Source organism: Primulina eburnea, chromosome 18, assembly GCF_022965805.1.
Source record: "Primulina eburnea isolate SZY01 chromosome 18, ASM2296580v1, whole genome shotgun sequence".
NCBI classification, from domain to species: domain Eukaryota; kingdom Viridiplantae; phylum Streptophyta; class Magnoliopsida; order Lamiales; family Gesneriaceae; genus Primulina; species Primulina eburnea.
The window spans coordinates 30,839,729-30,864,686 of record NC_133118.1 but is presented as its reverse complement, the minus strand read 5'-3'; the positions used below and the strand labels follow the sequence as shown (position 1 = coordinate 30,864,686).

The 24,958-nt window shown below is 36.0% G+C and overlaps 2 protein-coding genes and 1 pseudogene across 3 annotated transcripts in view; all 3 read left to right on the top strand.

Moving 5' to 3' along the window:
• The first annotated feature begins 2,108 nt into the window (after positions 1-2,108).
• LOC140819630 (putative late blight resistance protein homolog R1A-3) lies at positions 2,109-4,906 on the top strand. The gene has a single exon (XM_073179799.1). The coding sequence runs from the start codon at positions 2,126-2,128 to the stop codon at positions 4,859-4,861; it is 2,736 nt and encodes a 911-aa protein (XP_073035900.1). The 5' UTR covers positions 2,109-2,125; the 3' UTR covers positions 4,862-4,906.
• A 6,249-nt stretch (positions 4,907-11,155) lies between these two features.
• The window catches only part of LOC140820053 (putative late blight resistance protein homolog R1A-3), a 23,431-nt gene continuing 9,628 nt past the window's right edge, over positions 11,156-24,958 (top strand). Inside the window, exons 1-2 of one of the 2 annotated variants that reach the window (XM_073180363.1) lie at positions 11,156-12,445; positions 12,656-14,147. In XM_073180363.1, the coding sequence (XP_073036464.1) occupies positions 11,270-12,445; positions 12,656-13,882 (2,403 nt within the window). In that variant the 5' untranslated portion in view covers positions 11,156-11,269 and the 3' untranslated portion in view covers positions 13,883-14,147. Of the gene's footprint in view, positions 14,148-24,958 lie in introns of those variants that run through there. The other variant, XR_012115337.1, reaches the window with a different exon arrangement.
• LOC140819269 (putative late blight resistance protein homolog R1C-3) lies at positions 18,116-20,864 on the top strand (annotated as a pseudogene).

Here is a 24,958-nt window from a genome sequence, read left to right as displayed (position 1 = left end):
GTAACTGTCTGCTGGAATCTTGCTCTTCTGCTACTGCTGGATTTTATCTGTTGTCTGCTGCTGGATTCTAATCTGCTGGAAAAGTACCAGCTTCTGAAATATTATCTTCTGCTGAAAATTTTGCATTGCTACTGAAATGCTGGAAATTCGGGTTCTCACAACTAGGATGGTGTAATCTTGGATATTGATATTATTATTATTCAGAATATAAGATTTTTTTTTTTGAGGTTACCTAAGTCGTGTAGATAATTTTATCGTGTGCAGAATTTTGAAGCTCAAAATTAAGATGGCATTATTTATCGTGCAACTTGAAATTTTGGGAGGATTAAATCTATCTCCATCCAAGGAATTAAATAAAGAATTTCGAATATAAGCAGATAAAGATCTAAGATTTGAGTTGAGATTGAGATACCGAGATAAAAGATCGAGCAAGGGATAATAAAATCCCTAGAATTCGAATTAAACAGTGTATATATTATTCAAATTTCGAAATTTGATAGAGATGAAAGATTTAGATTTCGAATATCACCCAAGATCATGGATAGATCACGATTCTCGATGAAGATTTGATTCAATTTTAAACGCACGGACAATATACGATCGAGATAGCAGCCAACCCCTATAAATAGGAGGGCCTAGTATCTCCAAAATTACACCATAATTCTCACAAAATTTCGAGAGTCTCCCCTCTAGTCTCCTTAGGATTTTCGAGTATAGCGAAGCGCTGCCGTCGTCCAGTCGTCGAAGAAGGAAATTCGAAATTTCCAGTGCAGAAACCCCTCTTCTTTTCATGTTTTTCTCTAGAATTTAAGGTACGTGGGCTTGTTTTAAATTGTTAAATTTCGGTGCATGTATTTTCGGTTTTTGTCAAAATTCGGTCGAGCACAATTCTTCTTCTACCCCTTCTGGTTATGATTTTTGGCATGAGTTATGTTTTGACACTGTGAGAATTCAACTTGATATGGATGTGAATCCCAACCAAACGTACCCTTATGCGGTGGGGGAGATAACCGCTATACGGCTTCTTCCCCTTAGAGGAGTAAAAATTAGGGACTGATATCAGTAAACCATTGAAAGTAGATGAATCTCAGTGTCGGGTTAATGATGCGCACGTGGTATGTGTTATGTTTGCATGGTATATATTTCGAAAATTGCATGTTGTTTTTATTGTGCTCGAACGGCCCAAACTTGCTGAGTATTTCCCAAAATACCCACCCCTTACAACCTTCCCCAGATAAATCTGAAGAACATGTTGAGGAAGAAGAATCTGATCAATTTTGGGGCTGGTGATTATTTTTAATTTCGAGATTGGCTAGTAAAGGGATTTTCGAATTTTAGTACTTTACATTTTATGTAAGACGTTTTCGCAAATTTTATTTTATTTCAGTTGTAAAGACTTTGTTTTGAGAAATTATGATTAATAAACTGGTTTTCGATTTATACTATGCTATGAGGCTGGTTGTTTTCAATTGTGTGATTGTTAAACGACGTTAGTGTCAAATCCCAAGTTTCGGAGCGTGACATCAGGAGTATTCACATAGCCAAATCAAGCATTTGAAACTCCAAAATAGATAATTTGTAAGTTAAAATAAATATTTAATCTTATTTCATTATGAGTGATGCCCTATATATTTTAAAAATAAATTGACATGAATAAGTCATCTTAATGCATTTTTCATGAAATGATCAACAATGACCTAATTTATGGTGATTGCTCGAAAATATAGTATTTTCTTATATATTTGGATTATTCACAAAGCGAAATAAAATATCTGAAACCCCATAATAGGTACTTTGTATATCAAAATAAGTATCTGCTCTTATTTCATGATAATTGAGAAACGATATTATTTTTAAAATTTTATTTTAGACGGAGAAGATACGTGTAAATTTTGTGGATAAAATAATATATTTATTTAAATAATAAAAAAAATTGTAAATTTGGGTTGGTAAGAAATTAAAATTAAAAATATAATATTATTAGATATTGATTCTTAAAAAATTATGATTAAATCTTGAATCTTAATCCAAATATTGATTAACGGAAAATTATCCGTACGCTGAATGATTGGGCTGGCAATGATTAGTCAAAGTGGAAGCTACTGAAGTCAAATAGTCAACGCTAATGCATACAAATCACAGATTGATTGAGTTTGAAATCCATCAAAGATCAGCAATGGCAGCTTATGCATCTCTTCTCTCTCTCGGACATTTTCTTGACCAGTTATTGCAACACCCACCGCGCCAAATGGCTGTTCTTGACAAAGCCCAGATCGACTCTCTGCTTCAAAATATCACTTTCCTGCGAGATTTCCTTGAAGAATTTTCGCTGACAAGGAGGGACGAGATTCAGGCATTGGAGGAAAAAATCGCAAGATCAGCATATGCAGCGGAAGATATGATTGAAAGTCGTGTGGTGGATCTAATTCTTGGAAATGCTGAAGCTGGAAGTGAAAGGAGCTCCACTCTGTCCCGTCAAGATTTGCAAATTCTTCGAAATTCTGAAGCCGAAAGGAGAAGGAGAGGGATATTTAGGCATTTCAATTTTTTTTTAAAGAAAGTGACCCTCCCTGTTGTATCGAGTAGCTCCACTCTGTTCAGTCGACATTTGGAGAAAGTAATAGAAGAATTCTATTCTCTGAAGAAAGATGTGATGAAGATTAAGGAAACTGAAGGGATCAAAATCGTGCTGCAGCCAAGAAAATTTGCGACTGGTGGTTCTTTCGTACGAGGTGTATCCAATAGAAAGAATACTATGGTGGGATTTGATAAAGATTTGATTCAAATAATGGAGACACTCACTGGGGACGAATCAAATCTTCAGATTCTCTCCATCGTCGGGATGGGTGGCATCGGCAAGACTACCCTCGCTAAAAATGTTCTCAAAAATCCATTAATTGTGGACCACTTTGATCTTCATGCTTGGGTTACAATATCTCAACAGTATAGTGTGCACAAGATCCTTTTAGGCCTATTAAAAGAGATTGGAGTTGAAGAAATCACTCAAGAGCATGATGATAAATTAGGAGTGAGTCTACATAAAAGTTTGTTTAATAGAAGATATTTCATTGTGATGGATGACATGTGGAGTATTAAGGTTTGGGATGGCATAAAGAGATTTTTTCCGGATAATGACAATGGTAGTCGAGTCATGGTCACCACGAGACTATCAAATGTTGCTGAAAAGTTTCTATCGTGTACTCCTCATCAACTACATTTTCTAGACAAGGATCAAAGTTGGGTTTTGTTTTGTGACAAGGTGTTTGGAAAAGAAAGTTGCCCTCCTGAGTTAGAGGAAGTAGGAAAGACAATTGTGAGAAATTGTAGAGGACTTCCTCTAGCCATTGTTGCCATTAGTGGACTTCTTGCAAAGTCTAGTCGAACGGTTGAATATTGGGAGTATGTTGCTAAAAACACATACTCGGAATTGAATATGGGAGGTGATGGGCTCTGTCTTGAGGTATTCTCTTTAAGTTATAAGCACTTACCTGTTCATCTAAAACCATGTTTTCTTTATATGGCGATGTTTCCGGAAGACCATAAGATTAGAATTTCGAGGGTCGTTAAACTTTGGACAGCGGAGGGGATTCTTAAACCGATGAAATATAGAAGTTTGGAGGAAATTGCAAAGGATAATTTAAAAGATTTGATTGATAGAAATCTCGTTCAGGTTCATGATTACGGGTCTAGAAACAAAATCAAAACTTGCACCCTCCATGATCTCTTCAGAGACCTATGCCGCAGGGAAGCTCAAAAGGAGAAATTTGTTTGTCTCACTATGATGAATAGCCTCAACAATCATAGCAGAATCATTGATAATAATCGTCGGCTTATTAGTAAGCGAAGCTCTGACGGAGAGGAGTTAAAATCCACGTTTTCAAAGCTGAGTGGATTCCGAAAAGTACAAAAAAAAGATTATGTTTTCACTGAGGAAGAAATTGTGCGATTAGTTAACTCTAGATTCATAGATTACGATGCTGGAAAATTTTCAAGTCTGTTGAATACCTTAGAATCTCTATCCCAACTATGGAATCTGCAGACTGTTACCGTTGCTGGTGTGATGCCAATAAATCTAACTGAAGAAATATGGGGAATGCCACAACTCAGGCATCTAAAAAGAGAAGAAGGATTCTTTAATTTGCCCGATCCTCCGAGCACCAACATAAAAAATGGCAGGGCGGATATTATTATTCTGGAAAACCTGCAAACACTCTATAAGATAAGGAATTTCAGGTGTACAGATGAGGTAGTTCACAGAATCCCAAACTTAAAAAAACTGGGAATTACTTACAAGCCATTCTCCATTGGCATTGGATGGGATTACCATGAAGTTTACAATCTTTCCAATTTACATAATCTGGAATCACTTATCTTTGACAGTTACGAGAATGTGCTGCGAAATCTCCGCTTTCCACAATCTCTCAAGAAGTTGACTTTGGAAAGGTGTGGAGTGTCTTGGGAAGATTTGACGGTGGTTGGTTCACTGCGTCATCTTGAAGTTCTTGATTTGATGCATTATGCAGCTAAAGGACGTGAATGGAATCCTGTAGAAGGACAATTCCTTGAATTGAAGTCCTTAAGAATTGAACTTACAGATCTTGTGGAGTGGAAAGCAGACCGCTCTCACTTTCCTCGGCTTGAGAAACTGGAACTTCGGTGTCTTAGATGCTTAAAGGAAATCCCAGAAGATATTGGAGAAATACCAACACTTAGATCAATTTCATTAGTACTCTGTAGTGAATCAGCCTATTCTTCTGCAAAGAAGATACAAGTGGAACAACAAAACAGTGGAAATTATGACCTTCTGGTTCAGGTTCCTGTTAGCTGGGGTACGAGACGAGATGATTGCTGTAATTTGTAAATTAAATAAAATCTATCTTTTGAAATCAAATAAATTTTTTATGTTTTTCCTTGGATGCTTACATTGTTTTTTTCCTTGGAATTCCCCTTGGTTATGCGTACTCATGGTTGTTATTTTTCCCTCAGTTCTTACATTACAATTACAATGATAGTCAATTTTTGTTATTTACTTTGATGCATTGCTTAAAAGTATATCAAATTATATATATACATTTAGGTGTCATTGTGTCGTTACAAAATACTTGCTCTGCATTAAGAAGTTGATAGCACTTTGGCGAAGCACTAGAGTTACTTTATCAGCCGGTCAGTTATATATGCTGACCTTTCCCTTGGTTGTTGATCTTGCAAAGAATCCCTCATTTTTCGCCCTCTCACGTAGTTCCTGAGATTTATGATGTTGTCCAGATTGTTGCAGAATTGATTGTACAAAACCAACTGGAGTATATTCACAAGAAGTGTGGTAAGATATTTCTTCAATTTTTGCAAGGCTACCATATTTCCGAAAAGACATTGCGACAACATCTTGATTTCTTACTTGGGCATCTGAGGTGAAAAAAATGACTGATAGTATTTTGTGTGAGTGTGTGTGTTTGGAGAAGGTGTCCTAGAGATGCTCCATGCTATCATAAAGAAATTTCCTCATAAGATAGTAGATGAACAATCTCAAACATTTTCATTCATTTGGTTGTTTATTTGGCCAATGATAAAGATAGCAAAGTTCGTTCTATGACCGCGGCTTCGATAAAATGTCTTATTGAGAATGTGAGTGCACATTCTCTTGGCTCCATTTCTTGAGTACAGCGAGTCTTGGTACCTCGGTGGTAAACAGAATCTGTGGGGTGCGGCAACACGGGTAAGATTAAGCAATTGTTATTGTTTTGATGTGCTTTCCATGTAAAATTATATTCACTCATTTTTTTTAATGTCCCTTTATGAAACCTATTGGCGTTGTAAAGGCCCGTATTTCGTATTCATAATTTTGCGGAATTATTAAAAATTTTCTAAATAAATAATTATCTTATTTCATTTAATTAAAATAAACATGTAAATAATTTTTAACTTTAAAATAACAGCGGAAGCAAATATTGTTTTCAAACAAACAGTTTAAAATTAATCCAACGTAACATCAACTTAAAATAATCCAACGTATTAAAACTGAGTTTGAATAATAAAAGGTTCATAAACTAAATCATGAGGTCCTCGGGTTTACTACTGTTGTCTCAAGATCGCTCACTGGTCCACGCCCTCCGTCTCGGCCTCAACAATACCTACAACAATCAAGTCTAGTGAGTCTAAAGACTCAACATGTATATATCGTGAATAACAAGTAAATATATCATAAAATCGCATGTAACTTAAAAATAAAGTATCGTAAGGCGTACGGTGAAAATCGTATCATGAATAATTATAATTACGTGCATTTCTGAAAATCATACGTAAAAGCTTTGCTCCATAGAGCTCTGTCATAGCATATCATAATTTTCTGGTAGAGATAATGTTTCTAAGCAAGTGGCCCATAACATAGCGTAAGCGCCTGATCAGACTAAACCACAGTATACTGGGCGGTAGAGATCAATCACAGCCCTTGGACTGGATGCTCGTACCCATACATAATCATAAACCGGTCGTAGGTCACCGGGCGGAGAGGTCCTCGGTTGCGCCTACCGACTTCCAAACCCATAAGCATAAGGTGGCCACAAGACATATAGCATATATCTCAAAAATAAACATTTTATATTTTTATGCACGTAATATAATTATAATCTTATTTTTATCGGACGAGTTGGATCGTTCCCAGGCTTGCTGCGACTTACTACGAATATGTGACACATGCAATAAATCTTAATTTGACAATTTTAGCAATAGAACCAAAAACGAGACTATTCGGACCAACAACTTGATTTTTGACCATGGCTTCGTATCAACCTGAACCAACATTAAACTGACGTTTAACCATGATTAAAAATACCCCAAACATACTGAAAAATTTTCACAATAACTGTAACGCACGAAAATAGGCGAAAGGAATCCAAAAACATAAGACGCTCTTTCGAGAGTCATTTTGGCACCTTTCGCCGTAAATTCTCGTACGACCTCTAAACTCGACCAAATCACGAACGGCCAAAAACATGACTTTCCTAACTCATTGAGGTACTGTTTAGTCCAAGGCCATGGGCTAAAAGCCAACCAAGAGCTCAAACAAGTACCAAAACCGAAGTTCAAAGCTGCTGGAAAAGTGCAGCAGCAGTAGTTTATTTGCTTGTGGTGAAAATTCCAAAATAAATGACTATGGGCTTGAACCACTGCCCAAGGACTCTTACCAACATCCTAAGGCATATCTTGGACCATGGCTAAGGGCTAGAAGCCAACCACAATCCAAGGAAACACCTAGGACAATTACAGCATAGCAACCAAGAACACCACTTGCTGCATAGTGTGTTGTATTGAACCATTTTACTGTCTTGTCTCGTTCCAAGGGCCATTTTATCGCCCATGGCTCGATCTAGACATGGTGGAGTGTTGTAGGAATCATGGCTATGGGCTAGAAGCCAACCATAATCCATACAACGCAACCAAAACCGAAACACAATCCTGCAGAATTTGAGGGAAACGAAATGAACTTGTGTTGTTGTTGTGCAATTCTAATGGATCTGTGAACGAAGCTTGGAAAGGACACCTTGGTCACGTCCTAGACATGTTAAGGTAGGGTTATAACCATGGCTACAGCCCCTAGGACAGTCATGACTCGAACCCATCCATTAAACAACACAATGACAGAAACTTGACACAAAATCTGTCACCCCTTGAAATGTTGCTGTCATGCCTTTATTCGAGATGTTTGAACTCAAACCAATGAACCAATGACACCCTAACATACTCTAAATGATGTCTAGATGCAGCTTTGTAAGCCTGGACTCGAGCAACCCCCTGTCAACAGCATAAAATACTGAAGCGTGAAGCACACATCATAAACCGAAAAGCTGTACGTACAGATTTTTTTGAGAGTGTTGCTGTCAAATTTCGGTTTGTCCCTTAATTTATGAACATATACAGATTTAAAATAGCTAGTATAACTTGATTGTAGAGCAAAGGAATAATATATACATGCCTGGAATTTGTTTTGACAAAAACAAATCAATACGACGAATACGAGCGGCGGAACGGAGTTGGTTTCTTCCTCTTATTTCTGCTGCTTTTTACACGATTTCTAAGCTGATGTTTCCTGATATTTTCGGTCATAGGGATGGAGGAATATTATGTAATGGAGGTGATGGTTACAAGAGGTGTTAAAGATGTAATAATATCCATTAAGTTGGGGGTTACAAGTCTAGGAGTTGAATGGATTCAAATTGTTTCTTTCACCCTTTGTAGCCGATACCCTTTCATCTTATTCTTCTATTTTTTCCTGCAGGTACACGTTGATTTGCTAGGAGTTTAGTTGAGGAAGGATAAGGATAATTATTGTGTTTGAACTACCCATAATTTGTGAATTAAAAGTGGAAGTGAATGAAAAGTATCATTTAGGAGTGACTTGAATGGGGAGTTACTAATCATTTGAATGTGTAGTATTTGACCGAAAGTTGATGCTATTGCATGATATAATATTGTTTGATTCATGTATTTTTAAATGTTTAAGGTTTTTAAATACAATTATATTTATTTTAGTGAATTAACTCATTAATTTAGGATAAGCTCTTGCATGACATTCTTAACCTAAAATTGAAATATTCAAATGCTATGTTTAATTTCTTAAATATATTATACTTAGATTAATTCATCCCCACTTTCTTATAAAATTTTAATTTAAGCTTTACTTAGATATTAACCTAAAAGAATTTATTTAATTAACTTAGCTCCCATTAGTTTAATGAATCCTAAAACATTCTTTTTCTTTAAATTAAATTATTCATTGACTTAAATTAAATTTAGGAATATCTTTCTTATTATTAATTTTATCTCTAATCTCCGAACTCCGGTCTGACCTCGCGTATTTATCGCGAAACTTTTGCATTTAAAATAAATAGTTATGACTTGTCAAATATCAAAATGAATTAGACTCTTCATATATATATAAATCATTTTTAAATTTAAACAGTAATAATTATGCATGTCTTATACGTAATCTGACTTTCGGGTCGTTACAGGCGTCCTCATCGTGTTCCCACAATATGTGGTCAGGAGCAAGAAAGCAATATTTACTGGTTATTCTCCTGATAACTCCCTTCTTCATCTTTTGATGGTTTATGCCGTTTTCTTCTTAAAATATAGTCATGCATGGTTTTAGTAATGGACAATTCTGTGTTATTTTGTTGTGCTCGAGTGTCTCTCTTCTTTTCTCTCGAATTCGTTTCTCTTTGGTTGGATGACACTCATGCCTGTTTAACTGCTGATAATCGAATTAGGATTCGACATTCCACGGTTAATGTGTATTGTGTGTAAATACATCTTCATCACGTGAATTGAATCCTTCCTTACTCTTCAAGTACTGGATTGAAATGCTTGAGTTCGCATATCCAGCTCTTCAACTTCATTTGCTGTTGCACATTATGGTATTATTCGAACCATAGTCTATCTCATACTACTGATCATGTAAATGAGCTGGACGATTCGGGTAGGAGTCGAACTGGTCTGGGCTTGTAAAGCGCCGCCCATCAATTAACGCAGCAGGGGAAGTTGGCTGCAATCGCTCCCGTCAATTTTTTAATTTAATTGATTAGGGGTCTAAAATTAAGTATATTTTTCCACCTTCCCTCGTAATATTCGTTTTTTACCTCTCTAAATTTTTTTAAAAAAATTTGTAGTTGACCATTTCAAGTTAGTATTATCATTTGTATGTGCTATATGTTTCAAATTTACAGAATCTCTTCAATTGTTGGTATTTCTTGTACTCTATAACGTTCTTTATCGTATTTTCTACACGAGATAGTTCATTTGATCAGTTAAATAAAACTCGAGTCCAAATAATCTTGAATTACATCTGCCGCATGATTTTCAGTTACCATTCTTTCATCATGTACTCCCCGATATTCTTCTTGGAGTGCAGATTTTATGACTGCAGAATAACCTTCAATTATCCCTAGTTTACTCCTTAAGTTGTGAATCTTGCTATTAGTTTCTTTTTAGTTTTAAAAGCTAATTTGGTTACTTTGTTGGCAGCTGATAGTACCGGTAGCAGCCAAGTTTAGAGCACTTACAATTCTATTTTCTTGTTTTGAAGATTTCAATTCTTTCTTATACTTTTAAGAGTTACACACTCTAATATATTTGTTGCCTGTCTCATGTTAAACAGTGAACATCCTCTGCTGTAAAACACCAGGGGGTCCGGTCTGTTTTTATCATACTGCACGATGTGAATTCAATTTAATATTATTTGCTTAGTTCGAGTTCGAGTTCGACTCGAAATATTTAAACATATTCTCGAGCTTCTTGAAAATAAATGCTCGAAATATATTTATTTAATATATAATTGTGTTATATTAATTATTAAATATTAAAGCTCTTGGTTCTTTGTAAACTATCAAACAAAATAATTTGGATTGGAGCTCGACTCGAAATTCGAATTAAATGTTTTTTCCAGTTTCAACGTATATAAAAATATATTTGAAATAAAAGCTCTCAATATCACTATCTTGTCATATATGCATCTGATTCTACAGTTGAAAAAATTCTTATATTATATTTTATTAAAAATGAAAAAAAGAGGTTTTTTTTTATATTTGTTATTCTTTAGTGATAAAAAGTTTGATTTCTAATTGAACTTGTAAATTGAAGCTCTTGACCATATATTTCAATAGTCAAATATTTTTGTTACTCATTTTATACGAAAAATTATTTTCTTGAATTTTGTTTGTAAATATATTCATTTTGTTGAAGTCTAACTTTTTATTAAAAGTAATAATAAAACATTATTTCAAAATAGGAATGATAGTAAACAATACATAATAAATACTAATAGTCGAGAGCAACGCGTTGCGTTCTTTTACAATTGTGATTTTGTTTCTAATTTGATTTTTTTAAACCAATTTATGTAAATAGATTATAGAATATGAGGATAGTTTTGTGATTTAAATAAAAATAGAGGTAATATGATTCAATTCATGTCCGAACTGTAATATAATAATAGATTAATTACACATTTATCTAAAATTTTGAAAAACTAACTAAATTATAATACAGTTTTGAAAAAAAGTTTTTCTGCACAGTTTTATGTTAAATTTTAACTAAAAATATTTATAAACAAGTATAAAAATTAAATTAGTAATATTTAATCAGAAAAATATTCCTTGAAATGATCCAAGCGGGGCTCAACGATGATGATTCAAAAGTTGATGCCAGCAAAGTCAACGCTAATACAAAGAATCACGGATTGATTTGAGTTTGGGCACTGAGAAATTATCAGTGATCAGCAATGGGAGCTTATGCATCTCTTCTTTCTCTCGGACATATTCTTGACCAGTTATTGCAACACCCACCGCGCCAAAGGGCTGTTCTTGACGAAGCCCAGATCCATTCTCTCTTGGAAAATATTATTTTCCTGCAAGAGTTTCTTGAAGATTTTTCACTGATAAGGAGGGACGAGATTGTGGCACTGGAGGCAAAAATTGTAATCTCAGCATATGCGGCAGAAGATATAATCGAAAGTCGTGTGGTGGATCTAATTCTTGAAGATTCTGAAGCTGGAAGTGAAAGGAGCTGCTCCATTTTGCTCTGTCAAGATTTACAGAAAGTAATAGAAGAATTCAGTTCTATGAAGAAAGATGTGATGAAGATCGAGAAAACTGAAGGGATCGAAATCGTGCAGCAGCCAACAAAAGCTGCGACTGCTGGTTCTTTAGTACGAGTTGCATCCAATAGCAAGAATACTATGGTGGGATTTGATGAAGATTTGATTAACATAATGGAGACACTCACTGGGGACGAATCAAATCTCCAAATTCTCTCCATCGTCGGGATGGGTGGCATCGGTAAGACTACACTCGCGAAAAATGTTTTCGACAATCCATTAATCGAGCAGCACTTTGATCTTCGTGCGTGGGTTACAATATCTCAACAATATAGTGTGCGCGAAATCCTTTTAGGCCTATTAAAAGATATCGGAGCTCTGGCAGGGGGAGGCGAAGAAATCACTCAAAAGAATGATGATGAATTAGGATTACGTCTACATAGAAGTTTGTTTGATAGAAGATATTTCATTGTAATGGATGACATGTGGAGTATCGAGGTTTGGGATGCCATAAAGAGGTTTTTTCCTGATAATAACAATCGTAGTCGAGTCATGGTCACCTCGAGACTATCGAATGTTGCTGATAATTTTTTCTCGTGTACCCCTCATCAACTACATTTGTTAGACGAGGATCAAAGTTGGGCTTTGTTTTGTGACAAGTTGTTTGGACAAGAAAGTTGCCCTCCTGAGTTAGAGGAAGTAGGAAAGAAGATTGTGAGAAATTGCAGGGGACTTCCTCTAGCCATTGTTGCTATTAGTGGACTTCTTGCAAAGACTAGTCGAACTGTTGAATATTGGGAGTATGTTGCTAATCATACATATGCGGAATTGGATAATGGAGGTGATGGGCTCTGTTTTGAGGTATTCTCTTTAAGTTATAAGCACTTGCCTGTTCATCTAAAACCATGTTTCCTCTATATGGCCATATTTCCAGAGGATCATAAGATTATAATTTCAAAGCTCGTTAAATTATGGGTTGCGGAGGGGATTCTTAAACCGATGAGTCCTAGAAGTTTGGAGGAAATTGCAGAGGATAATTTAAAAGATCTAATAGATAGAAATCTGATTCAGGTTCATGCTTACGGGTTTAGAAACAAAATCAAAACTTGCACCATCCATGATCTCCTAAGAGACCTATGCCTCAGGGAAGCTCAGAAGGAGAAATTTCTTCGTGTCAATGGGCTCGACAGTCAAAGCAAAATCATCGATAAGCTTATTATTCAGCGAAGCTCCGACGAAAAGTTATGCCGACAACAGGTCTTTGATCCCAGGAATTTTGCATCATGTACCCGCTCATTGATATGTTGGGATAGGGAATTAGAATCCACATCTATAAAGCTGCCAGTTTGTTTTAGACTGCTAAGAGTACTCAACATGAATGATTTCTACTCGTGCAAAGAAATTCTACAACTTGTCAACTTGAGATACCTTTATTTCATTCATTCATCGAATCCAAATCTGTTGAATCCTTTAGAATCTCTATCCCTACAATGGAATCTGCAGACTATCATCATTGCTGGTCCTTTGTGCGACTCTGTGACGCCAACAAATCTACCGGCTGAAATATGGGAAATGCCGCAACTCAGACATCTAAAAATGGAACAAGGAGACTTCAATTTGCCTGATCCTCCGAGCATCAACAGCAAAAATGGGAGGCGAGATATTCTTGTTATGAAAAACCTGCAAACACTCTATACAGTAAGGAATTTCAGGTGCACGGATGAGGTTGTTCACAGAATGCCAAACTTAAAAAAACTGGGAATCACTTACTACAGATTCACCAGTGGCTTTGGATGGGATCACTATGAAGGTTACAATCTTTCCAATTTACATAATCTCGAATCACTTACCTTTTGCAGTTACGAGAATGTGCTGCGAAATCTCTGCTTTCCACAATCGCTCAAGAAGTTGACTTTAAAAAACTGCCGAGTGCCTTGGGAAGATTTGACGGTGGTCGGGTCACTGCCTCATCTCGAAGTTCTCTATTTGATGCAAGCAGTCAAAGGGCGTGAATGGAATCCCGTGGAAGGAGAATTCCTTGAATTGAAGTCCTTAAAAATTGTTTCCACAGATCTTGTGGAGTGGACAGCAGACAGCTCTCACTTCCCACGTCTTGAGAAACTCATACTCGGGTATCTTGAATTCTTAAAGGAAATCCCTGATGGTATTGGAGAAATACAAACACTTCGATCGATTTCATTAGTATTCTGTAGCGATTCAGCCAATTCTTCTGCAGAGAAAATACAGGAGGAACAACTGGAGCTTGGAAATTATGACCTCCAGGTTCGTATTTTTTGATCCAGACAGAAAGATGCACTCAGTTGGCTGATTAGTGCATTCGATGTGTAAGAAATTGCTCAACTTTCATTGACAAAGTTTCTTGGATAAACAATTTTAGATGATAGATGAGTGTGATTTATGTTGTATCAATATAGTTACCAGAGTTGTCCCATGGCATAAACGAGTTGGTAAGATTTGAGGTGACTTGTGTTATTATTCGCGTAAAACATTTTCTCACTGAATTATTATGGAGTATGCTTTGAGTCGTATCTCTGCTCACTCATTTATATATCTCGTTTTACCTTTTCGTCTGGATCAAAGTACTTAGGTAAAACAAAAAAAATTTGTTATCAGAGTTGTTGGATCTTAACACAAGGACACTCAGCGGGAATTTTGTTGATGATTACTGTATTAGTTTGGTTATTTACAACATAATATTTGATTTAAATGTAAAATTATAGTTACTTATTTATCTTTTTTAATTTTAAGTTGTTATTGGAGATTTTAAAATATTAAAATATAATGGCAACATATATTTATTTACACGCAAAAAAAATAGTTCATTTATTTGCAATATGCTAAAATTGATTGCTTTAGATGTCAATCTTTTCCACTAGTTGTTAATATAAAAATGGTTAGTGAAGTATATTTTATACTTTATTTAAAATCTCATTCTCATTCTATTACTAGCTAGGTATTTATATTATTTTTGTCAACAAATAATTATATACTTACTAAAGAAAAATAATAATTATTTTTCAATAATTTTATCATTTTGGGTTTCAATCCACTAACTTTTTAATTTTTAATCTTGATATATTATTTTTTTATTTTTGATTATTTTGATCTATTTTCTGGTGAAATGATAATTTTTTTGTCGGAAAAGGTTGAATAGAAAGACAATGGCTGAATTTGATTTAGAAAAAATATTGAGATTTATTTTAAAACAAAAAAGCGTATGTCCAATTCGAAAATCTTGTCCATATGATGTACTTGCAATTCTGCAATCACAAAAACTCATGTGAAACGGTCTCACAGATCAATTTCGTGGTGAAATGATCAATTTCGTGGGTCGAATCATTATTTGGGTCATACATGAAAAAATATTACTTTTTATGCTAAGAGTATTACTTTTTATTTTGAATATCGGTAAGGTTGACCCGTCTCACAGATAAAGATTAGTGAGATCGTCTCACAAAAGACCTACTCTTCTGCAATACTTGGTCTTTTGTTCATTTTTTTATTGATGTATTATTCATCTATACATGTATATGTAAGCGTAGATAAAAATATCATTCATCTTGTTATGTATGCATGTGATTTTACAATTTAAAATAAATGAATAAACTTATAATATATCTAAACTTTTGAAAAAATTCTTATATTTTCTTTTCTATATTTGTTATTCTTTAGTAATAAAAAATTTGATATCTAATTGAACTTGTTAATTGAAGCTATTGACCATATATTTCAATAGTCAAATATATTTGTTACTCATTTAATACCAAAAATTATTTTCTTGAATTTTGTTTGTAAATATATATATTTTTGTTGAAGTCTAACTTTTTATTAAAAAAATAAAATAAAACATTATTTCAAATTAGGCATGATAGTAAACAATATATAATAAATATTAGTCGTCCAGAGCGACGCGTTGCGTTCTTTTACAATTGTGCTTTTACAATAGAATATGAGAATAGTTTTGTGATTTAAATAAAAATAGAGGTAATACGAGGATAATTTTGTGATTTATTTATAAGCAAGTATAAAATTAAATTAGTAATCTTTAATCAGAAAAATATTCCTTGAAATGACCCAAACGGGGCTCGATTATTGGGCTGATGCTCAACAATGATGATTCAAAGTTGATCCAGCAAAGTCAATGCTAATACAAAGAATCACAGATTTGTTGATTTTGAAATTATCAGTGATCGGCAATGGCAGCTTATGCATCTCTTCTTTCTCTCGGACATATTCTTGACCATGGTTCGCCGGAAAGGTTGCGGTGCTTGGAACGGCAACTACCGTTCCAGTTCCAATGTTATATTGCGGAACGCTTGCGGAACGGTTGTATAAAAAAATCAATATATTCATAAAATTGGTAAAAAAATTTAAATATAAATTACATCATACTAAAAAATAAAATATATGAAGTTATTACAAATTAATATATCAATACAAAACTATTTTACAATAATAGCACAATAAGAAATACACACTAAAAATTATAACATATCAAAGCTAATACCATGAAGAGTAACGCGGAGGAGCGAAATCATTTTTATATTCTTCATCACTATCTCGTAGATTAAATTGATTTCGAACATTTGGATATTGACGTGATTGTCCATAGAGATATTGATTAGATTGAGATAACGAAAGATCATTAAAATGGGATGACTGATTTTGTAATAGTGTTTCGTTACGACGATTATAGTATCCGAATCCACGATACACAGTAGAACTATCAGCTGTACTTGAAGATCTATATTCGGGACCATGACGTCCAACACCCCGCCATATAGATGATGAAAATTCATTGTATCTATCACCATATATTGAGACGACTCATAATCAAATCCACGATGTCTAATTCCATGTGTACCAGATGTTGAAAAATCAAATGATCTATCAAAACATGAATGTTATAGCCTTATATCTTATCTTTCTAATGGAAGTGGTCTCACAACAATTGGATCAATTTACAAGACATTATACTAAAAACCACAACTACTGCCACAATTTTCATACCGTTTCTGCACTTCCATTTCCTATTTAGCTTAAAATCAACTTTATATTCTATACGTTCATTTTCATAATTATCAACAACTATGAAATACAATACCAATAACATAATCATTCTATTACCATTCCAATAAACATAATCATCTACAATAACCATTATCATACCTTACCGTAATGAACCATGAATATCTCATAATCATATTTTTTAAACACCAAACCGTTCCGCTCGGCCGTTCCGTTCCGCTTCGTCGATAAATCGCCGAAAAAACGTCGAAAAACAGCGCTACAAGACAATCACCGATTTGCCCTGGAACTTTGGAACGGCGGTCACCGTTCCCGTTCCGTTCCGGCGAACCATGTTGTGGAGTGGACATCAGACAGCTCTCACTTCCCACGCCTTGAGGAACTCACACTAGTGTGTCTTGAATTCTTAAAGGAAATCCCAGATGGTATTGGAGAAATACAAACACTTCGATCGATTTTATTAGTATGCTGTAGTGATTCAGCCAATTCCTCTGCAAAGAAAATACAAGAGGAACAACTGGAGCTTGGAAATTATGAACTCCAGGTTCGTATTGTTGGTCCAGACAGAAAGAAGCACTCGTTGGCTGATTAGTGCATTCGATGTGTAAGAAATTGCTCAACTTTCATTGACAAAGTTGCTAAGATAAACACTTCTAGATGATAGATGAGTGTTACCAGAGTTGTCCCATCGCATTGCCGAGTTGAGCATAATCAATTTTCGCGCAGAACATTTCTCACTGAAAAATTGTGAGGTGTGTTTTGCGTCGTTTCGCTGTTTACTCATGCATATTTCTCGTTTTACCTTTTCGTCTGAATCAAAGGATTTAGGGAAAACAAAAAAAATTGTTATCAGAATTGTTGGATCTTATCACAAAGACACTCGAGGGGATTTTGTTGATGATTATTGTATTAGCTTGGTTATTTATAACATAATATTTGATTTAAATGTAAAATGTAATTTTGATTAAATATTATAGTTAAATTTTTTTAATTTAAAGTTGTTATTGGAGATTTAAAAAAAATTAAAATGTAATGATAATATATATTTATTTACACGCAAAAAATAGTTAATTTATTTGCATTATGTTAAAATTGATTGCTTGAGATGTCAATCTTTTCCACTATTTGTTAATTTAAAAATTGTTAATGAAATATATTTTATATATTTTTTCAGTCACATTCTCATTCCATTATTAGTTCGGTATTTATATTATTTTTGTCAACAAATAATTATATACTTACTAAAGAAAAATAATTATTTTTTGTCAAATATTTAAATTTTTTTATCTCCGTGCATTATCTTTTCATTTTTTTTATTTTGGTCTATTTTATGGTGAAATATCCAATTTTGGTCGGAAAAAATTGACCAATAGACAATGACTAAATTTGATTTGGAAAAAAATTTGAAATTTTATTTTAAAACAAAAAAAGCAAATGTCCAATTTGAAAATTTGTTTTTAAATTTTCGTATTATTCAATTAAAAAACCCAAAGAACATTTAAAAATTAATAATTAGAAAAAATAAACCAGAAAATTATCCGTACGGGGCTGAATTATTGGGCTGGCAATGATTAGTCAAAGTGGATGCTACTGAAGTCAAACAGTCAACGCTAATGCATAGAAATCACAGATTGATTTGAGTTTGGGCACTGAGAAATCATCAGTGATCAGCAATGGCAGCTTATGCATCTCTTCTTTCTCTCGGACATATTCTTGACCAGTTATTGCAACACCCACCGCGCCAAAGGACTGTTCTTGACGAAGCCCAGATCCACTCTCTGCTTCAAAATATCACTTTCCTGCAAGATTTCCTTGAAGAATTTTCGCTGACAAGGAGGGACGAGATTCAGGCATTGGAGGAAAAAATCGCAAGATCAGCATATGCAGCAGAAGATATGATTGGAAGTCGTGTGGTGGATCTAATTCTTGGAAATGAAAGGAGCTCCACTCTGTCCCTTCAAGATTTGCAAATTCTTCGAAATTCTGAAGCCGAAAGGAGAAGGAGAGGGATATTTAGGCATTTTTTTTTAAAGAAAGTGACCCTCCCTGTTGTATCGAGTAGCTCCACTCTGTTCAGTCGACATTTGGAGAAAGTAATAGAAGAATTCTGTTCTCTGAAGAAAGATGTGATGAAGATTAAGGAAACTGAAGGGATCAAAATCGTGCTGCAGCCAAGAAAATATGTGACTGGTGGTTCTTCCGTGCAAGGTGTATCCAATAGCAAGGATACTATGGTGGGATTTGATGAAGATTTGATTCAAATAATGGAGACACTCACTGGGGACGAATCAAATCTTCAGATTCTCTCCATCGTCGGGATGGGTGGCATCGGCAAGACTACCCTCGCTAAAAATGTTCTCAAAAATCCATTAATTGTGGACCACTTTGATCTTCATGCTTGGGTTACAATATCTCAACAGTATAGTGTGCACAAGATCCTTTTAGGCCTATTAAAAGAGATTGGAGTTGAAGAAATCACTCAAGAGCATGATGATAAATTAGGAGTGAGTCTACATAAAAGTTTGTTTAATAGTAGATATTTCATTGTGATGGATGACATGTGGAGTATTAAGGTTTGGGATGGCATAAAGAGTTTTTTTCCGGATAATGGCAATGGCAGTCGAGTCATGGTCACCACGAGACTATCGAATGTTGCTGATAATTTTTTCTCGTGTACCCCTCATCAACTACATTTGTTAGACGAAGATCAAAGTTGGGCTTTGTTTTGTGACAAGGTGTTTGGACAAGAAAGTTGCCCTTGTGAATTGGAGAAAGTAGGAAAGAAGATTGTGAGAAACTGTAGAGGACTTCCTCTAGCCATTGTTGCCATTAGTGGACTTCTTGCAAAGTCTAGTCGAACGGTTGAATATTGGGAGTATGTTGCTAAAAACACATACTCGGAATTGAATATGGGAGGTGATGGGCTCTGTCTTGAGGTATTCTCTTTAAGTTATAAGCACTTACCTGTTCATCTAAAACCATGTTTTCTTTATATGGTGATGTTTCCGGAAGACCATAAGATTAGAATTTCGAGGGTCGTTAAACTTTGGACAGCGGAGGGGATTCTTAAACCGATGAAATATAGAAGTTTGGAGGAAATTGCAAAGGATAATTTAAAAGATTTGATTGATAGAAATCTCGTTCAGGTTCATGATTACGGGTCTAGAAACAAAATCAAAACTTGCACCCTCCATGATCTCTTCAGAGACCTATGCCGCAGGGAAGCTCAAAAGGAGAAATTTGTTTGTCTCACTATGATGAATAGCCTTAACAATCATAGCAGAATCATTGATAATAATCGTCGGCTTATTAGTAAGCGAAGCTCCGACGAAGATGAGTTAAAATCCACGTTTTCAAAGCTGAGTGGATTCCGAAAAGTACAAAAAAAAAGATTATGTCTTCACTGAGGAAGAAATTGTGCGGTTAGTTAACTCTAGATTCATAGATTACGATGCTGGAAAATTTTCAAGTCTGTTGAATACCTTAGAATCTCTATCCCAACTATGGAATCTGCAGACTGTTACCGTTGCTGGTGTGATGCCAATAAATCTACCTGAAGAAATATGGGGAATGCCACAACTCAGGCATCTAAAAAAAAAAAGGATTCTTTAATTTGCCTACTCCTCCGAGCACCAACATAAAAAATGGCAGGGCGGATAGTATTATTCTGGAAAACCTGCAAACACTCTATAAGATAAGGAATTTCAGGTGTACAGATGAGGTAGTTCACAGAATCCCAAACTTAAAAAAACTGGGAATTACTTACAAGTCATTCTCCATTGGCATTGGATGGGATTATCGTGAAGTTTACAATCTTTCAAATTTACATAATCTGGAATCACTTATCTTTGACAGTTACGAGAATGTGTTGCGAAATCTCCGCTTTCCACAATCTCTCAAGAAGTTGACTTTGGAAAGGTGCGGAGTGTCTTGGGAAGATTTGACGGTGGTTGGTTCACTGCGTCATCTTGAAGTTCTTGATTTGATGCATTATGCAGCTAAAGGGCGTGAATGGAATCCTGTAGAAGGACAATTCCTTGAATTGAAGTCCTTAAGAATTGAACTTACAGATCTTGTGGAGTGGATAGCAGACAGCTCTCACTTTCCTCGCCTTGAGAAACTGGAACTTCGGTGTCTTAGACGCTTAAAGGAAATCCCAGAAGATATTGGAGAAATACCAACACTTCGATCAATTTCATTAGTGTCACGCCCCGGGACGGGGGTTGGTTGACACCAGCGTTGCTCTCAAATATTACATTCGAAAACAACAAGCCTCAGAAGTACAGAATCTCATAAACCAGTCTTTTATTCATAATACGAAATAAATCAATTATCTGTTACAACTCGAATACTGATGTTTTACAGCGGAAATGTAAAACCAAATATTACAGTATTTTAACAGATGCAGCGGAATAAAAATAAACATGAACTGAGAACAACAGTCTTCTTCACCAGCCCCAGAACTGGATCTGTTCTTCTTCTTCTAACATTTTTTCAGTACTCTTATCTGAGATGGGTTTGGTGGGTGAGTGATATGATTGTCACTCAGTAAGCAGGGGCGGGAATAACTCCCAGTTTTCGAAAATCATTTTAATACAGAACAGTAATTCAAGAATATACAGAAACTCTTACTTTCAGAACAGGAATCAGTATTCAGAAATCAGTAATCAGTATTCAGTAATCAGAAATCAGAAGTTTAACAAGTAAGCACTGAGCACATTCGTGAATTTCATGGCTAAACTGATATCAGTCCCCTATATATTCTCTCCTCTAAGGGGTGAGGCCAGTAAACAGTAATCAGAATTCAGTAATGTTCAGAATATATATTCCTACCATTAGTTCACTAAGTTTCAGTGCTTCAAAATCAGAAATCGAGAATATACTTTGCTTTAAAACAGAAATCATCAAACGGGTTCTAAGATATTTATATATAAGCCCACTTACAGTAACTTGCTTAAAGAATTTCGGTTGAGGTCTGGAAATCTGCTTGCCTTGCTACTGGATTATACAGCTTCGAAAATGCACTCTCTTAGCTCTAATTTCAAGTGATTACTCAAGATTTTGGTAAACCAATTCAGTTGTTTGAGGGTGCTATTTATAGGTGAAATTCTGACTGTTGGCTTCCCATTTAATGGCCATAATCTGCCATTAACAACTTTTATTCCGTGATAAATGCTTCAGTTACAAGTCTAAGCTGAAACAGTAACTGTCTGCTGGAATTCGCTCTTCTGTTGCTGGATTCAGGTCTGCTGCTGGATTCGGGTCTGCTGGATTTTGTCTGCTGGAAAATACCGTCTTCTGAAATATGAGTTGCTGCTGGAAATTAGCTTCTGCTGAAATTGACCAGTTGCTGCTACTGCTGAAATTTCAGGTTCTCACATCCCTCCTTCCTTATAAGAAGTTCCGTCCTCGAAACTTGGCTAAACATGATTCTCAAAGAGGTAAGGATATTGTGCTCGCATCTTTTCTTCCAACTCCCAAGTGGCTTCTCTTTCGGTGTGGTTGGACCATTGTACTTTGACATATGGAATAGTTCGTCGCCTCAGTACTTGGTCTTTGAAATCCACAATTCGAATCGGAATTTCTTCATACTTCAGCTCTTCGTTTAGATTGCTCTCAACCAGAAGTGGTTCAGCTTCCAGAATGTGACTTGGATCAGAAATATATCTCCTTAGCTGCGAAACGTGGAATACATTGTGAATTCTTGACATTTCGGGTGGAAGTGCTAATCTATAAGCAAGTGTTCCTACTTTCTCAAGAATTTCAAATGGCCCGACGTATCTGGGATTCAGTTTCCCAGCCTTATTGAATCGGACTACACCCTTCATGGGTGACACTTTTACATATGCCTTTTCTCCAACTTCAAATTCCACGGGTCGTCTCTTCAAGTCAGCCCAACTTTTCTGTCGATCTTGTGCAGCTTTTAATCTTTCTTTGATCAAAGCAACTTTATCCACTGTTTCTTGGATCAGTTCGGGTCCCACGATGGATTTTTCCCCGACTTCATCCCAATATAGTGGTGATCGACATTTTCGTCCATACAAAGCTTCGTATGGTGCCATTCCAATACTACTGTGGTAACTATTATTGTATGCGAATTCGATCAAGGGCAGATGTTCGCTCCAATTACCACTGAAGTCTAGAGCACAAGCTCTCAGCATATCCTCAAGAGTTTGAATTGTTCTCTCTGTTTGGCCATCGGTCTGAGGATGATAGGCCGTACTAAGAGTAACCTTTGTCCCCATAGCTTGTTGAAAGCTCTTCCAAAATCGAGATGTAAACCTAGGGTCTCTGTCTGATAGTATGCTAGCCGGTACTCCATGTAATCGCACGATCTCATTCATGTACAAGGTGGCTAGCTTGTCCAAATTATAATTCATGCGGACAGGTAGGAAATGTGCCGATTTCGTGAGTCTATCTACGATTACCCAGATGCCGTCATGACTTTGTCTCGACTTGGGTAAACCTACTACAAAATCCATGGAAATATGTTGCCATTTCCATTCCGGGATTTCTAATGGTTGAAGAAGTCCACCAGGTCTTTGGTGTTCTGCCTTGACTTGTTGGCACACGTGACACTTGGAAACATACATTGCCACGTCTTTCTTCATTCCACTCCACCAAAAATTTCTCTTCAAATCTCTGTACATCTTGGTACTGCCAGGATGTACTGAAAATTTTGACTTATGTGCTTTAGACATTACTTCTTGTCGAAGGTCATCATTGTCTGGTACGCACAATCGTCCTTTTATCCACAAGATTCCTTTGTTGTCTATCTCAAAATCTTGTGATTTTCCTTCCTTGGCTTGCTCTTTCAGTTTTACCAAAGCGGAATCTCTATCTTGGCTTATCTTGATTGTCTCTCGAAGACATGGTTTTGCGGAAAGTGATGTCAGGATTACCTTCCTCATATTCTTTCGACTTAAAGCATCTGCTACCTTGTTGGCCTTGCCTGGATGGTAGTTTATTGTCAAGTCGTAATCCTTTATGAGTTCAATCCACCGCCTTTGTCTCATAGTTCCTTTTGAGTGAACAAATACTTGAGACTCTGATGATCGGTGAACACCTCACACTTGGCTCCATAAAGGTAATGTCTCCAAATCTTTAGTGCGAACACCACTGCAGCTAATTCAAGGTCATGTGTTGGGTAATTCTGTTCATACGACTTCAACTGTCTTGACGCGTATGCAATCACCCTTCCCTCTTGCATGAGTACACATCCTAAACCTTCTTTGGATGCATCACTATAGACGGTGTAGTCCTTACCTTCCATAGGTAATACTAGCACTGGTGTGGATGTAAGCTTCTTCTTCAAAGTCTCGAAGCTTTGCTCACATTTTTCACTCCATTGAAATTTAGAGTTCTTCTGTGTGAGCTTGGTAAGGGGTATGGCTATTGAAGAGAATCCTTCAACAAATTTTCGATAATAGCCTGCTAATCCCAAGAAGCTTCGAATTTCTGTCACATTCTTTGGTCTAGGCCAATCCGAGATTGCCTCTACTTTCTTAGGGTCCACAGATACTCCTGCTGCTGATATTATGTGTCCCAAGAATGCGATGCTCTCTAGCCAGAATTCGCATTTCTTGAACTTGGCGTATAGTTTCTTTTCTCTCAGCTTCTGGAGGGTGAGACGAAGGTGTTCTTTGTGGTCTTCTTCACTTGACGAATATACTAGAATGTCATCGATGAATACCACAACAAATTTGTCAAGAAATGGTTTAAACACTCTGTTCATGAGATCCATGAATACTGCCGGAGCGTTTGTTAATCTGAACGGCATCACTGTGAACTCATAGTGTCCGTACCTTGTCCTGAAGGCTGTCTTTGGGATATCGTCTGATTTGACCTTCAGTTGGTGGTATCCTGACCTTAAGTCGAGCTTGGAAAAGACTGAAGCTCCTTTGAGTTGGTCAAACAAGTCATCTATCCTTGGAAGCGGATACTTGTTTTTGATTGTGATCTTGTTCAGCTCTCAGTAGTCGATACACATCCTCATGCTTCCGTCCTTCTTCTTTACAAATAGGACAGGAGCTCCCCACGGAGATGCGCTTGGTCGGATTTGCTTCTTGTCCAACAACTCTTGAAGTTGCTCTTTGAGTTCTTTCAACTCTGCTGGAGCCATTCGGTATGGTGCCTTTGAGATTGGTGTAGCATTGGGCACTAAGTTAATCTCAAATTCCACTTCGCGATCGGGAAGTTCGCCAGGGAGTTCTTCAAGAAAGACATCCGGGAATTCTCGTACTACCGGAATCTCTTCTAGCGTAAGTGTGGTTTCTTTCTTTACCTCGCTTAACATAGCTAGGTAAACTTCTTCTCCACGCTTCA

Excerpts from the sequence above, each read along its gene's own strand:
- LOC140819630 (XM_073179799.1), top strand. The coding sequence starts at position 2,126 with ATGCATACAAATCACAGATTGATTGAGTTTGAAATCCATCAAAGATCA.